The sequence below is a fragment of the Cucurbita pepo genome, chromosome 5, assembly GCF_057944985.1.
Source record: "Cucurbita pepo subsp. pepo isolate OVF chromosome 5, ASM5794498v1, whole genome shotgun sequence".
NCBI classification, from domain to species: Eukaryota; Viridiplantae; Streptophyta; class Magnoliopsida; order Cucurbitales; family Cucurbitaceae; genus Cucurbita; species Cucurbita pepo.
The window spans coordinates 1,069,644-1,084,512 of NC_141802.1; the positions used below are offsets into that span (position 1 = coordinate 1,069,644).

A 14,869-nucleotide genomic window follows, 5' to 3' on the forward strand; every position below is an offset into this window, starting at 1 on the left:
AAAAAAGAAGCAACTTTAGTAAAAATAGTAACTTTTTTGTTGTTGTTTGAAGTCAGAATAAGCAACTTTTTCCCCTCAACAATAACATTGAGAAACATGAGAGAGGGTATAACTTGATTCAAGTGTAAAATATTTTAAGATTAATACAAGGAAGAAATAAACAAAGAGACTAAAAAAAAGAATAGACTAAAATAAAAACAAACCGAGCTTTCCTATGAAAACAATTAAGAAAAATATTAACCCATAAGAAGTTTTTAAAGACAGATCTTTAAGTGTACACGCAAACAGTCCATTAAAATACTATGGGATTCTCCAGGTGGGAGGGGGCAAGATAGTGCTATCGAAAGAACAGTAGAAGGGAATAATATTACAGTACCTCGTACCCTACAGGCCCCAGTTGTCGCAACAGAAGCAGATTAACAAAGTGCTATGGAAAGAACAGGCCCCAGTTGTCGCAACAGAAGCAGATTAACAAAGTGCTATGGAAAGAACAGTAGGAAGGGATTAATATTACAGTACCTCATACCCCTACAGGCCCCAGTTGTCGCAACAGAAGCAGATTAACGAAGTGCTATGGAAAGAACAGTGGGAAGGGATTAATATTACAGTACCTCATACCCCTACAGGCCCCAGTTGTCGCAACAGAAGCAGATTAACGAAATGCTATGGAAAGAACAGTAGGAAGGGATTAATATTACAGTACCTCATACCCCTACAGGCCCCAGTTGTCGCAAAAGAACCAGCTTAACAAGTACTTCACACAAGAATCAAACAAAATAATTATGGACTTTTAAATCTTGTACCTCTTGTTTTCATTCTTTCTATTAACCAGCTAAGCTACAATATCCTCATGGACGAGCGCCATGTCACGAAACTACTGCCTTCAGCTCTGTGCATTAGTTTAGTCATTTTTCAAAACTAAATGAACGGAAGAAAGTCGAGATAGCATGACAATGGAGAAAAAACACGATTCTGTAACTCGATCAAGCATATATATGACTCACCGTTCTCCATTTTGGAGTATATTACGTCGGAATTTACTCCCATCGCCATTCTGGAACTGGATTTGCTAGCCAGCCTCTTTTCCTTTGAAGAGCTTAAAGAGCCTTCTACTGTTCAACAAGAACAAGGATATCAGATTTACTTGTACTGGAGATGACAACGCCAAAAGAATCGTTTTGCTCGCTCTGTCTTGTAACAATTCATGTTTGAGTCCCCAAGCTTAGTGCTTCTAACTTAAAAAGATGGGTTTAAATGCAAGTCCTCGATTCATCTGCGTTCCAAAAGTTCCTAATATTCTATTTTATCTCTCCACTTTTCAAATTTAAAATTAACCCTTCAAATGTGTCTGCATAAATGTCTACCAAATAGAATTTTGCACAAATCATCCCCAGTTAAAAATTAACCATGTTTATATTGTTATAATATACGTATTTTCCTTTTTAGAATATTAAATCACATGTGAGGTTGGGAATTCAAACCCACAACCTCATGAGGAAAGTTAGGTGCATGTTGGCATAATATATGAATTCTGTGTAGGGACGAGTTCCTTATCTAGTCATCACGATTTTATTTATAGACGAGGTTATCTCATTCTATATTAGGAATTAAAAATGAAAAGAAAAAATATTTCATACCTTGCCATTCCCATACTTCTTTTCCATCTCCCTTGACCAATCTCGGGTACCGATCTATTCGTGAATCTTCCTGAACCAACTCTTCTACCTACATAAAATAAAGTAATGGTAATGGTAAGATCATAAATTTAATCCCTTAACTTTCATGTTTGTGCCAAACATGTTCCTTAGCTTTAAAAGGATATTTGAACTTTTAATTTTGTTTACAAATTCTTAAACTTTAAATGTATTAATGATTCTCAAAACTTTCAAATTTGTGTTCATTTTGTGTTTAATAGATCCTTGACATTTTTTAAAATTTACAAACTTGTTAAATACAATTCATTGACATTTTTTAAAATTTACAAACTTGTTAAATACAATTAAAAGTTTAATGTCCTATTAGACACAAAATTCAATTCTATATCTAATAATTTGTTAATATATCAAAGACCTTTTATACATAAAATTTAAATTCAAAACCTAACAAATATTTTTTAAAAAAGTTTAGAGACCAAAACACAAATATGGAAGTGTTTTTTCAGGAAGCAAACAATTTCATTAATGTTGGAAACAAGGAAACAAGTAGGATAATTACAAATAAAATAATTACAAATAAACTAAAGAACAAAACTTGTAATTTAACTTAATTAGGGAAAGCATCAAGAAGAACATCAAATGAAGTGATTATAAATTGGAATGTGGAGAGGACAAACAGATTAGGTGATCTCTTTAATCTTTGTTGATGGAAAAAATTAGGATTTCAGATTGGTTTCCAAATTTTAGCCATGGCTATATCCAAAAAGAATTATTCATCTATCAAAATCCATCTCGCATATGAATCGAGAAAACATTTTTCTATGTACATTTCAATGAATTTGAACGACCTAAGTATTTTAGCAAACTCTATTGCCAAATATTCAGAACTACATCCACCACTCGGATTGTAACTTCAGTAAGCGTTAAAAATCCATGCGACAAAAAACAAAATGTAATGATTCTAAATGAAATAAGAAAAAATGAGAGTCAAGGAGGGACGTGATACCTTTCTCCACAATAAAGGATCCTTCCTCTCTCGTGGCAAAAGAAGATGGTCACGTAACCTAGAAGCAACAACCCATGATTCACATTGTCCACTGTTCCTCGTTGACATCAAAGCATTTTCCTCAAGTATTTCGCAAACCTGTAATGAAGACCGAGAGATTAGCATTAGAGTGAAAAAAATCTACCGGAGTTGGCAAAACGTCTTGGGGTAAGGGTCTCTCTTATTACCACACGAACTGTATGTGAAAAATCTGGTCACACTTCAATTTATCTTGACAGTAGAAGATAAAAATTTTTAGTCAATAAATATAAAAAAAGTTTTGGGACTTCAAATACTCAATGTGATAAACTTCTAAAACAATCCTGTTTGGGAGATCAACAACTTGAAAATTCTGTACTTATGATTGCAAACTAGAGAATAGCATAAAACTTCATATCTCAACGAAGTCTCAACTTTAGAGGAAAGAAACTGAAATTGTTTCAGGAGGATCAATCACAAAGTACCACATAGAAAAGAATTAATAAGCATGCATGCTACAATTATTTTCTATTCTAGAATTCATCAGTTGGAAGATCTTTTATTTGCCATCTATGTAGTGAATTAACGATGTTAATCAGACTACGCATGCTGAGAGGACAAAATTTTAGCTTCAAATAGGAACCAACCTAACAACGAAGCAAATCACGCAAAGAAAAATGACTACTTGAAAAATAAAATTGAAAAAGCCATAGCTTATACCTGGTTGTACAGATCTTCAGCTCTATTAGTTAGATATTGTCTCCGGCAAAGTTTCCATAGTAACCATGTGCATCCCACGAGCTGTACATCTCAATATCATCAACTAGCTTCAACATATTGCAACTAAAACCTAATCAGTTCAAAGCTCCCTTGTAGAGTAGAATACCAGTAAGGAAACTGGCAAAACAACAAAAGCATGCTGCAAAACCCAGTGACGAATACGGCAAGTAAAAGGCTTGTAACTTTCAGCTAGGTGATCTGGGCATTTCAATTCCTTGATACTACACAACGAGGAGGATGCAAAGAAATTCAATCAGCACATATTTTAATCAAATGATACATTGTTTCCACTAAGGCTCTGACTTTATACAAAAAGTTGAATGGCATACCCAAGAGCATTTTGCCGTGCCTGGAATAACCCACCAATAGTTTCCAATGCCTTGCTCTTTGCATACATAATAGTGGTGTTGTCAGAGTCAATGTTTTCCACCAGCGCTTTACCATCGAGATCATCCCATATAGCATCCTCTTGAACCTGATAATGAATTAAAATCAAAACTCCGTGTGCTGACAACAAAAATACTAGGTCCTTCCACATTAAACGTGCAACTAAATTTGAACCATTAAACTTAACACTAAATAAGAGAGAAACAAAAATAGAGGCGCCACAACAAAAAGGAGCAAGGCTAGAGTGCTATTGAAGAGGGAAATAAATACAAAACTGAAATTTTTATAGGGACACCGAGATAACAAACCCAAACTATCCCAATTCCATCGCATAAAAACTTGGCATTTGCTTCACAGAGGTGAGATTCTAGCCATTCTGACTGCAACAATAGGATAAAGAAGTGTGAAATTATGACCAATAAGAAAACGGAGAGAGAAAATTACAGTTACGGGAAAAAACCTCACACATACAAGTTTCTTAACTGCTTTATTGATTACTCCATCTTCGATACATAACCTTCCATGCTCTCTATAACCATGACCGCATTCCAACTTACCTTCATGGCATTCTCCATGACTTGGACAAGGCTCACAAGCATCTGAAATTAGTTATATATATTTTGGTTAGAAGTATGAACTATCAGAACAAAACCAAACTAATCACCATCGACAGATTACTTCATATGTAATCACTTATACTGCCTTTACGTTCAACTTGGAAGTTCAATAAATAAACAGAAAGTTAGAAGAAGCAAATGTTAGGGTAAAGCTAAAAGGCCTGCAAGTTTTAACAGAAAAAAAAAGTTGATGCAATATGAACAAAGAATAAAACAGAACAAATTTTAATCTATCGCCTCTAAACAATATAATGGATGACAAGTTGATCTCGAGTCAAACATTCTACAGACGACTAACCACTGACTTAATCAAGGAGCGTTCTCTTTGCAATCGCTAACCACCGACTTAATCAGGTTTATCAAAGGGCTCTACGTCGGATGCTGATCTTGTCTCTCTCATCAGAGGAGATGGTGACTTTATCTTAGTATGTTCGCTTCCCCATGATAGAGGATATGATATTATGGTTCCACAAGTTTGCACGAGAGCATAACAGAAAGTACCAGTTAATGGCGCCATTATGCATAACACAACCATTTCAAGTGGCCGGAATTTATTGTTGGCAAACGAAAGAAGAAAAACTAAATGCAACGTGCAAAAATGAGCTAAAATGTGCACCAAAATTGTGAAGACACAAAGCATTACTTCAGAAAGAACAAACATACGCTAGAAATCATCATTCAAAAAATTCATTTTCAAATTCCTCATCTTCGAGTTTTTAAATACCAAACACACAGGAAAGGTTGGACAATGCTACGACTTACCAGAAAGCAAATCAAAAGAATCGGCGTCGGAGTCGCAGAAAGGCCTCGGGCGGCGAGTTTCAAGTCTAGATACAAAGAAGTTACAACTCACAAAAACCAAGCCGGCGATGAAAAGTACAGTAATTAGCCTAGTAAGATCATCCTTGGAGGGAAAGAAATCACGAGGCGGTCCCTTGATAGAATTCAGCAACACTGCAGAAGATGAACCATAAGAATCGCGTTTAGAAGCGACATCAGAGTTCAGATTATGCTTGAATTTCGTTCGCCTCTTCGGAGTTGAAGACATCGATAAACGTCGTTCTTCGCGGCCTCGCTCAGTCCTCTCCAGCTTCGTTCCTTTTGCCTCCTTTTTTTTAATTTTGGAAAATTGGGCTTCGTGAGCGGTACAAAAATTAATTTTCTCAAAATACCCTCCATTTATGGTGTAGGTTAGGTTATCTTGGTTGTTTTGACAAAAATACCCTTCCACGTCAGAAAACTACTATTTTTTTTTTTCCTTTTTTTTTTCTCTTCTCTCCGTAAAATTGCAAATTTAACTCTCCAGTTTGAAGCATGTTGTCAATTTCCCATTTTCTTCTTATTTTTTAAAATTTAGATTTTTTTTTAGGTTTTAATTTTAGGTTAATGGATAATAATTTAGCACAATTCAATTTCCCAGGCTTTTCGTCTTCCTCTCCAATTCCCATCGTACCCGCTGTATATTCTTCACAGATTCGAGCCCAAATTAGAACTAATCGGAATTCATCATGATTTTAAGAGCCTTCGATTTAGTTCGAGTCGAACTTAATAATTTCATCGCTGTTTGATGTTTTCAGTTAGTTTGAGCCTCCCATGGCATCGATTCCCCTTTCCACCATGAGAGAAGCCCCATCGGAGGATTTCACCGGCGATAAGCGCATAGATTGGTTTAGGATTTTGGAACTGAAATTGTTTCGAGCGGATAAAGGCTTTGAATGGTCGCGTTGCGCCTGATGTCTTCTACCGAAAACTTAAACTGATTTATATATGTTCTAGCAACTGGTTAGTCCATTTTCGTACAAGAATTTGTAGGATGTTTATTTTTGGAGGAAAATTGCTCAAACGAACTTAAAATGATCAAGAAACTCCATTAAGACAGTTCGTAGTGCCCAATCTTCCGCGATTCATTCAGAAACAGAGTAAAGAGACGCAAATTCTGTAAACTGATTGATGCCAGAGGCAGAAATGGATCTGAAAACCTTCAAGCATGAAGGTTTTTGACTCCCGAGATCGAAACCTACATGAAGACCACTAGTATTCAAGTTTTGTAATCTATACTCCAAAACTTCAATAATACTTTACCAGCTTACTCATCCACACATAAAATTCCCTAAATCATCGTTGTAAAAACCCTATGGTTGCAACAAATTTGAATATGGAACTAAGTTAATGTAAATCTTTTGATAATCGATATGATCAATAGAATGTGTAACAGGGGAAAAGATCTACTGAGATGAACAATAGCTAATTCGAGATTTTCTATTACCTCTTTGATACACCAGTTCAAGATGTTGATCTCTAAGAACTCCATTAATATTCCTTCAGATGTCATTCCCAGCCTTCGAATTTCGAAAATCCCTTTTCAATTCCCCAACTCTTTTCATACAAGCTGCCTTCGTCTTCCCTGGTAGAGCAGCTGCAATCTTCTCCCATCTCATTGGCACCTCCTTTGGAAAAGCCTTCAAAGCATTGAGCAACGCAATGTCCTCACTAGAGTTCCAACAGACGGCCTGACCGTCCACGACGCCACCGGCCCTTTCTTCATCCACGTTTTCAATTCTCTTATCCATCGGCTTCCTTTTCTTCAGAAATTGGGCATACGAATCCTCATCGCCTAATTTCTTCTCTCCCATTTCCTTAGCCATCTTGATCACACTCTCCACTTTATGCCTCCCGCCAAACGCCTCTGCAATTATCTCCCATCTCCTCGGCTTCCCCACAGGATGCTTCGCTAACTGCTTCTTTAAAAGCTTTAATTCCCCTTCGTCCCACTCCGCCTCCTCGATCGCAAAATCCACACCGTTGTTGCTACTCCCAAGAGCTCCATTCCTGTTCTCCACTTTTGAAGAGGCCTTTTCGACAACTTCTATTACACCAGCGGCGACTTCCTCGGATCTGCGCGGTTTTGAGCGTTTTTGAACTGGTTTCTTCTTTGAATCGTCCTCCAATTCGGATTCTTCGTCTGGAATTTCGAGAATCGGACCTCGACCGACTCGAATGTCGCCGCCGGTGATGGATATGGGGGCGAATGGGCCGAGTAAAAGCGAGAGAGACATCCAGATAAGAATAGATCTGAATGGTTCGAACTGGACGAACAAAATTGAGAGAATGAGTAAAATGGAAGATAGTACGACGGTGATTGAGCAGAAGAGCTTGCAGGATTGCGGTTCGATATGGAGCTCAGGCGCCGAAGATTGATTGGCGCGAGAGTGGAAGAGGAACCTGGGCTTCGCATCTTCATCGAGGAACTCCATTTTCGGCTCAGAGCTGGAGAGCAAAAGGTTTGACCATTACGATTTTATATAGGTCTGCACTGAGACCAAACGACGTAGTTTTCTTGATAGAGAGTCGAGACTGCGCCATATTGTCCCACATCGGAAAGCGTGCTGGCAGACTCCGCCATATGGTACTATAAAAGAAGCCCTCGATGACCGTAGAAATCATACCTTTCTCGGCCTTTTGGCTAAGATCAAGTGTAGTATCTGTTCTTATCAGTTTAATATCTGATACGTGGGCCATCGGTCCACATGATATTAAATTAATTTCTTAAGGGGGAAGGCCCATCACAGTAGCTTGCTACTACGGTCTTCGAGCGTCGCCCTTGCGTTGCACTAAAGCATGGGCCTGGCGCACCCCTCCAAGCCCAGTTTCAAATGTTGGTTTACTTTCCACAGTTGCTGTGTTATGATAGGAAGGAATCCTGCAACAAGCGTCGATCTAATATTCAATTATAATTGACGGTTAGAAGGTCATCTTAGCGAATTCTTGAACTGATACGAATTTTGGATTTGAGCAACAGGTTTAATGTTTTCATTGATAATTCTTATAAATATATTCCTCAATTTAGCATATGAAGGTTGACATTTCAATGTTTGATACAATAAATTTTGCATATGATATGATCAGAAAGTAATACGGGAACGATCGAGAATTTTGAGTAACTTGCCAAGCCACTATAATAAGCTAAAATAAGATGCCAATTTGTTAACCAAAAGCATAATATGAACCAACTCAACAAATCATTGTAAAAGCAAATAAAATTTGCAGAATTTCTAAAGATGAATTACAACTTACAAGACAAGCAAAATTCTGTAATCGAGTCCGACAGATAAATTTTCTAATTTTTACACATCTCCCAAAACCCAAATAATGACTCCACCAATACATCAAATTACTCCATAAAATAACAGCCGCCTACTCTTGCCACCTATTACATTTTACGAATTGCTCAAGCAGGCATTGATAGATATAACCACACCTTGTACCTGAATGCCACAGTTCTAGAAGATTGAGGTGTTGAAAACAAAAGGCAAGAAAGAGCGAGCGAGTCCTCAATGTCGAGCTTCACTAGCAGGCGCATCCACCGGACTGCGGCTGGGATTGTGCAGCACCACTGCCTGATGACTTCAGGTTGACATCAACCATGTCTTCTTGCTTTGTCGAAGAGAGAGTTTCCATTCCGGGCAATGCTGCAGCAATTTTTCGGAATAGTGCCTGCATAAATTATAGGGTTGGCAATATGGCCATTAGAAAGACCATAAGCAGATACTAAGAAAATAGCGGCCTTTCTAAAGTTCAATTTAAATCTTTATCAAAGAATGAAGGAATTATAAGTATTTGCTTCAAGTTCCCGAGTATACGGCAGATGAGAAGCATCGATTGGTATTAGATTCAATCTGGAGGTATCCGAGTATGGATACATTTTCATATTGGCTTACCTTGATATTGAATCCAGCTTTTGCACTTGTTTCGATAAACATGACATTTAGTTCACGGGCTTTGGCTTCTCCTTCCTCTACGGAGACTTGCCTGGGAATCATGCGTAGGAGAAGATGGTGAAACAATATGCCAAACAAGACTAAACTTCTTGGGAATGTAAAAGAAAAGGCTTACTAAAATTAAAACCTATTTTCCCTTAGAAAATATAGGAGCAAGAACAGCAGGGGACCATAATATCCTGTGCTATATAAACACTATGTACTTTTTCGCCCCACGCAACACAATATAAACATAAGACCATACGATAGAGATACACGAACACCTCGACATTACAACAGAGGAAAGACTAAACATGAACATTTGAGTTGGACAATATAGAGGAAAGACTCAACATGAACATTTGAGTTGAACATTTGAGTGGAAAGATTTGAACACTTAATATGAAATAAAATCCATAGCCAACTATTACCTCTTCTCCACAAGGTCCGTTTTGTTCCCAACAAGCACTATAATAACATCACTGCCCCTCTCAGTGCGCACCTCTTCAATCCATTTCGAAGTGTTTACGAAAGTCTGCCGGCCTAAGTAGCAACAGGGTGAAAACAGTAAAAAACAATCCTTTGAGCATATCATGGCACAGAAATTACTCCGCAGCATGTAATCAAGTAACTATATGATTTTAAGAACCTAAAAAGCTCAGATATCAGAACCCAGATCCACCCAGGAGTTTATAAATCATTTCATTTTACCACAACATCAAATGACAAATCCACATGGACAGAATACACATATTCAAGTGGTTTTCTTTGCTTAATTATTCTCATTTTATAGAAAGTTTTAGAATCCATACTTGCAACATCATAAACGATGACCGCGACAGATGAGTCCCTGATATAGCTTGGTATTAAACTTCTGAATCTTTCCTGTCCAGCAGTGTCCCTGAGAAACAAAGTAATAAAAAAAAATTAAAATGTGCAGCAACCCATATTTCTGGGAAAGACAATTAAAGACAGTTGATCACTCCAATTAAATGGAATTATAAGTATCATAAATACAAGTGCACAGAAGTCAAAAGTAATGCATTAATTTACAAGATGTGCATGCTCATCAGACAAAGGACAAATTTAATTAGGCCACCTGTAACATTATTTTTTATTTGAAGGAAAATGTAGAGATGGCAGAGATCTATTAAATATTGCTTGTTACCTAGCTTCTAGATGAAGTTCCTAAAGAAGCTAATTAGTTCCTTGTCTAGTTGCCCAAAGTCTGTATTTGTTAATTCTTCAAGAGCTTTTCTGTATCTCCTTTCAACCTTGAGTGGAAGTAGATATGAAAGGCACAAAGCCAGGCCTAGGAAAATTTCTTTAAAAAATAATAGCTCTCCAATTGGCCATGTTCAGAAAGAAAGAATGATGACAGAAAATATTAGCGAGACAGAGGCTCAAAAAGGAGTCACGAAACTCTAATGGAATGACTCCCCATTTGTTCAGCGAATTGTTTTTGATGGGGATGAGTTTTATAGGAGCTTTTATTTAGACATCGGTTAAGCAGGAGAGAAGCCGCATTGCATCCAATATGGTGGTTGCCCCGCAGAAAATGAGCCTCTCGCCTCTACATAAAGGAGCGGCATACCAGTTCAAATATTTTTTAGAATTTTACTTCAGAAAGGAATTCCAAATGCAGAACTTTCAGGTTTCCCCCTCAAGGGGATGTACCTTGGAATTTGTTTTCAAATTTACAAAGAGAATAGACTTAGTCAGGAGAAATAGCTATCTTGGGTTAATCATAATGTTCATGTTGTTGAAATCTATCATTCAGGTCATGGACTCATGCAAGTAAAACATATAAGTTCTTAATTTATAGGACAAACAAAGCACGTGCTTAATATACAAGCACAAAATGTGATTTAGTGATTATTCTTGTAGAAGAGTAATGACAAATAGCAAAACCGATAGAAAGTAGTCACCTATGTGTGAGCAACTGTAAAATATAATGAATCTTACCACAACTGCAGTCGAACAGTGCGATCTTCAAGATACATAGTTTTTGAGAGAAAATCGATACCAATTGTAGCCTGAACAAAGGCATAGACATTAATATATTGCAAGAAGCGAATATGGGGTATGAATTTGAAACTGAAATTTCAAAAGAACTAGTATTCAACAGAAATTACAAAGAAAAAGAAGGGGGGGGGGGGGGGGGGGGGGGGGGAAACAAAGATTAAGAGACATGGAAGTATCTATCTACAAGGGTGCAATCATACAATCAAGAAGTAATTACGAAACCTCTCTATTTGGTCAAGACTAAAAAAGAATAATCACAAAAAGCTCCAATTGATGCACTGAAAAGAACAACATCCAAGTAAATTTTTTTTTAAATAATACTAACGTGCCATAAAAAATAATGAATCTAGTATCTTCATAGTTCTTAACAACTTAAAAACTAATCAGGAGGACAACCTAGATATCCACTGGACATCAATCACTGTTTATCTGTTTCCTCTATACATCCTGCTCTTTATAGAGGCAATGACAAAAATGTCCCAAAAGTCCAATCAAAGCACCTTTAACATACATAGAACACATAATTGCACTATCAAGTTAGCAGTTGAATTATTAATAATGCCCACTCAACTCCATGAGAGGACTACACATTTGACATGCGAGGTCGTATAACAGTGGTTACTTATCGTACAAAGTCAGCCAACATACTCTTCTAACAATCCAACAAAGTACAATCGGGGAAGTAAAAGCCAAAAAGCTTTTCAGTCCACAAAAGTTAGCAAGATTCCAGGATAAAGATCTAAATTCGATTTAGCTGAAAGAGAAGCATCAAAGAAAATCCGCCCTTCTCCTCATTTCGATTCAATTTTGCAAGGCGTACTCAGTATTCAAGCACTACAGTACAGACTAAAGCTGCTGATAACAAACAGCTGTAAAATCTGAACATCATTCACCCGGAATCAGCAAGGTGAAAATCACAGACTTAAAAAAATTTGCTAAATGACTGAATTCTTGACTAAGAACAAATATATTCAAACAAATACACACTGAGCAAAGATAATGCTGATCGCATATGAATAAAAATCAAAAGGATCTAAAAACTAAAACATCGAATTCTGATCCTCCTCAAAGACACAACCAGAAGCGACAGGACAGAAAGCCAAATACAATCAAAGACAACTGCAGATAGAAACAAGATAAACCAAAATTAAAGATGAAACCAACAGAATCAGGCATTCAGTAACAGTTTCCGAACCGATCCGACCCCGACGTGTGATACAAACAAGGATCTACACAATTGACGATTCATCCGGGAATTACCTGATACGTATTATCGAATTTGTCGTACATGAAGCGTGTAATGATACTGGTTTTTCCAACAGACTGGTCTCCGAGAAAGACCAGCTTGTACTTCGCCAGAGCTGACGTCGGTGCCATATCCGCAGAGATCTCTGGTTTTCGTTTCCAACAGAGGAATAATTATCGGATTAAGATGGAGATTTCTGAATGAGACGATGAAGCCGAGGCCAGTTGCAATGGAACTCTGGCTTTTGGCTCAGTTTGTCTTTCTTCCTTTGATCTGATTCTGCTTTCAGTTTCGCACTACTCGGTAAGGATCTAAGATATGAGCCAACGGGTCGGTCGGGCTATAATCGGTTCGTTCTTACCCGCTCCAATTCCCTATTCAAAACATTCCTGGGTTAAATTATTAAAAAAAAAAAAAAAAGAATTTTGTAATTTGTTCTAAACGTAATTCAATTCTTCTAATAAATTGAAATATTAGCTTTCACATTTCATAAACAGGAAAATAATATAACTTTAAATATTTATATATTTTGTTGAATTTAGTAAAAATTCTAAAAATAGGAAAATAAAATAATTTTAAAAGAAATGTGACTCTATTATATGAAATATTAGGATGTAATATTTGACCTGATGTCTTTGACTAAATATTTATATTTATTTATTTATAAATGATGGATAGTACACATTCTTTTATTTTATTTGAATTAATTTTTATTCTTGTCCATCAAAGGTAAATGTATCACATAATATTATAAATTATTTATAAACGAGGGATAGCGAATTCTTCTATTTAGATTAATGTATATTTACATTTTTATTCTCGTCCATCCGAAAGTAAATATATCACTTAATATTATAAAAAAATAAGTATATGTCAATTATTATTTACTTATGCCTATTTCGACCTCTCAAATTTATTAATTACGTTCTTAAACTTTATAAAATATATAAACTGTCGTTTTATAATTTTGTATTTAATAGAATTTTCAATTTTTTAATATTTTTATATTAAAAACATTAGACAAGAAAATTAAAAGTTTAAAATCTAATTAGACATAAATTGAAAATTTTAGTGACTCATTAATTATCTGACGTAAACATAAACTCAACATGAACATAACTCAATTAATTAAAGACGTTTATTTCTAATAAAAATCTCAACTTTACCTTGGACCGAAAAATTACAAGTTCAAATGTTTTATTTTCCGTTATTATTGAACTAAACGCTTTATGAATAGAATAATTTAATAGAGAATTTAGAGATTTAAATTTATAATTAAACATTTTAAACATTTTAATCCTCTTCTTACCGCCAAGCTATAACTTAAAACATCAAAATCGTTCTCAAACTTAGATATAAACACGCAAATTTAGTACTTATATAGCAAACACCAAAAATCACATTACTCTGCAACAAAAACATAATATCAAACACCAAAATACTTGAAAGAAAACTTCATATTAGTTCTTGAAAATTAAAAAACAGAGGCCATCACTGACACAAACTGATAAAAGCCAGAGAAATTGCAGTCAGCTGAAAGAACCCACCGTTCTTCTCTGTCAAAGGAGAAACTTCCCCATCCTTCTCATTATACCCATTTTCACAAGTCAAAGGTGCATCCATGGCGGCACTCACCTCTGTATTTGCAGTTTCATAATCCCCCATTTTGACAGCAACCAAACCCAATTTCAAATCCGAAACAGCCTCAGAATAAACCTCCAAACAGCTCTCCAAACAACTCGTCGAATACTTCCCCCATTTCCCACCGCCCTTTAAGAGCCCCGTAATCTCCGACCCAATTGCCGTCGCATTAGCCTTCGATTGCTCGATCGAAATCAGGACCAAATCCTTGAACGTTGCATCTTTTGAACTGGGGTTGGCTCGTAGGCTCTTAACACAGAGCTTGTAATCAACGTATGGGTCTCTTTTTGCAGCTAGTTTACAGGAGCGTTGAACAATGTCCAAAGAGAACCCAAATTGGAAGAGGGTTAGAAGAGAAAAAAGCATTAAAATCGATGCTGGGAAATGGGTTTTCATTTTGGTGTTTGAAGGATGAAGGGAAGAACACAGAATGGGTTTATAATGTTGAGTGCTCTGGCTTTGTGTTTGGGTTTCATGGGCAGCACGTTTAGAAGAGAAGCAAGTTCGGCACGTAATTTATGTATGAATATGAATATGTTGAGTCCCTTTAACTTGGGGAAACAAATGGAATGCCCTTTTTGAGTGTCTACTTTTGATAGGCTTTGACGGAGAACACTGAATTGTGACAGCACGTTACTTATTGAATTCTCCATTTCTAAGTTTTAAAACTATATATTTTGGTCTTGCTTCAAATAATAACTCAAATTGAGTATGAGTCACCTTATTACATTAATATA

General features: G+C 36.3%; 2 protein-coding genes, 1 non-coding gene and 2 pseudogenes across 5 annotated transcripts; 1 reads left to right on the forward strand and 4 right to left on the reverse strand.

The window, feature by feature from the left end:
- Positions 1 to 572: 572 nt before the first annotated feature.
- LOC111795284 (Man1-Src1p-carboxy-terminal domain protein) lies at positions 573 to 5,622 on the reverse strand. Its single transcript, XM_087124229.1, has 10 exons — positions 5,226 to 5,622; positions 4,318 to 4,445; positions 4,155 to 4,226; positions 3,789 to 3,934; positions 3,566 to 3,680; positions 3,400 to 3,480; positions 2,662 to 2,799; positions 1,638 to 1,725; positions 1,005 to 1,112; positions 573 to 889 (listed from the first exon to the last, which is right to left on the reverse strand). Exons 1-10 carry the CDS (start codon positions 5,509 to 5,511, stop codon positions 867 to 869), a joined length of 1,185 nt encoding a protein of 394 aa, XP_086980355.1. The 5' UTR covers positions 5,512 to 5,622; the 3' UTR covers positions 573 to 866.
- LOC147792562 (transcription factor MAMYB pseudogene) lies at positions 4,318 to 7,792 on the reverse strand (annotated as a pseudogene). Of its 2 annotated transcripts, none has more exons than XR_015421195.1 (2): positions 6,730 to 7,792; positions 4,318 to 4,445 (listed from the first exon to the last, which is right to left on the reverse strand). The product of XR_015421195.1 is annotated as a transcription factor MAMYB pseudogene, transcript variant X2 (transcript). The 2 variants fall into 2 exon arrangements; XR_015421194.1 differs by lacking the exon at positions 4,318 to 4,445 and adding an exon at positions 6,312 to 6,480.
- A 113-nt stretch (positions 7,793 to 7,905) lies between these two features.
- LOC111787202 (U2 spliceosomal RNA) lies at positions 7,906 to 8,101 on the forward strand. Its single transcript, XR_002813919.1, has one exon. It is a non-coding gene; the product is annotated as a U2 spliceosomal RNA (small nuclear RNA).
- A 364-nt stretch (positions 8,102 to 8,465) lies between these two features.
- LOC111795287 (ras-related protein RABH1b) lies at positions 8,466 to 12,794 on the reverse strand. The gene is made up of 6 exons (XM_087124232.1): positions 12,506 to 12,794; positions 11,186 to 11,256; positions 10,033 to 10,121; positions 9,652 to 9,763; positions 9,182 to 9,272; positions 8,466 to 8,957 (listed from the first exon to the last, which is right to left on the reverse strand). The coding sequence occupies exons 1-6, from the start codon at positions 12,620 to 12,622 to the stop codon at positions 8,811 to 8,813; spliced, it is 627 nt and encodes a 208-aa protein (XP_086980358.1). The 5' UTR covers positions 12,623 to 12,794; the 3' UTR covers positions 8,466 to 8,810.
- Positions 12,795 to 13,836: 1,042 nt separating this feature from the next.
- On the reverse strand, positions 13,837 to 14,606 carry LOC111796182 (putative invertase inhibitor pseudogene; annotated as a pseudogene).
- Positions 14,607 to 14,869: the final 263 nt, after the last annotated feature.

Excerpts from the sequence above, each read along its gene's own strand:
- LOC111795284 (XM_087124229.1), bottom strand. The coding sequence starts at position 5,511 with ATGTCTTCAACTCCGAAGAGGCGAACGAAATTCAAGCATAATCTGAAC. Across the intron at positions 3,935-4,154 it reads ATGGAATTGGGATAGTTTGG|GTTCAAGAGGATGCTATATG; the intron begins GTTTGTTATCTC and ends ATTCATTATCAG. Across the intron at positions 1,113-1,637 it reads AGAAGTATGGGAATGGCAAG|TAGAAGGCTCTTTAAGCTCT; the intron begins GTATGAAATATT and ends CTTGTTGAACAG.
- LOC111795287 (XM_087124232.1), bottom strand. The coding sequence starts at position 12,622 with ATGGCACCGACGTCAGCTCTGGCGAAGTACAAGCTGGTCTTTCTCGGA. Across the intron at positions 9,273-9,651 it reads ACGGACCTTGTGGAGAAGAG|GCAAGTCTCCGTAGAGGAAG; the intron begins GTAATAGTTGGC and ends CATGATTCCCAG. Across the intron at positions 8,958-9,181 it reads AAGCTGGATTCAATATCAAG|GCACTATTCCGAAAAATTGC; the intron begins GTAAGCCAATAT and ends TAATTTATGCAG.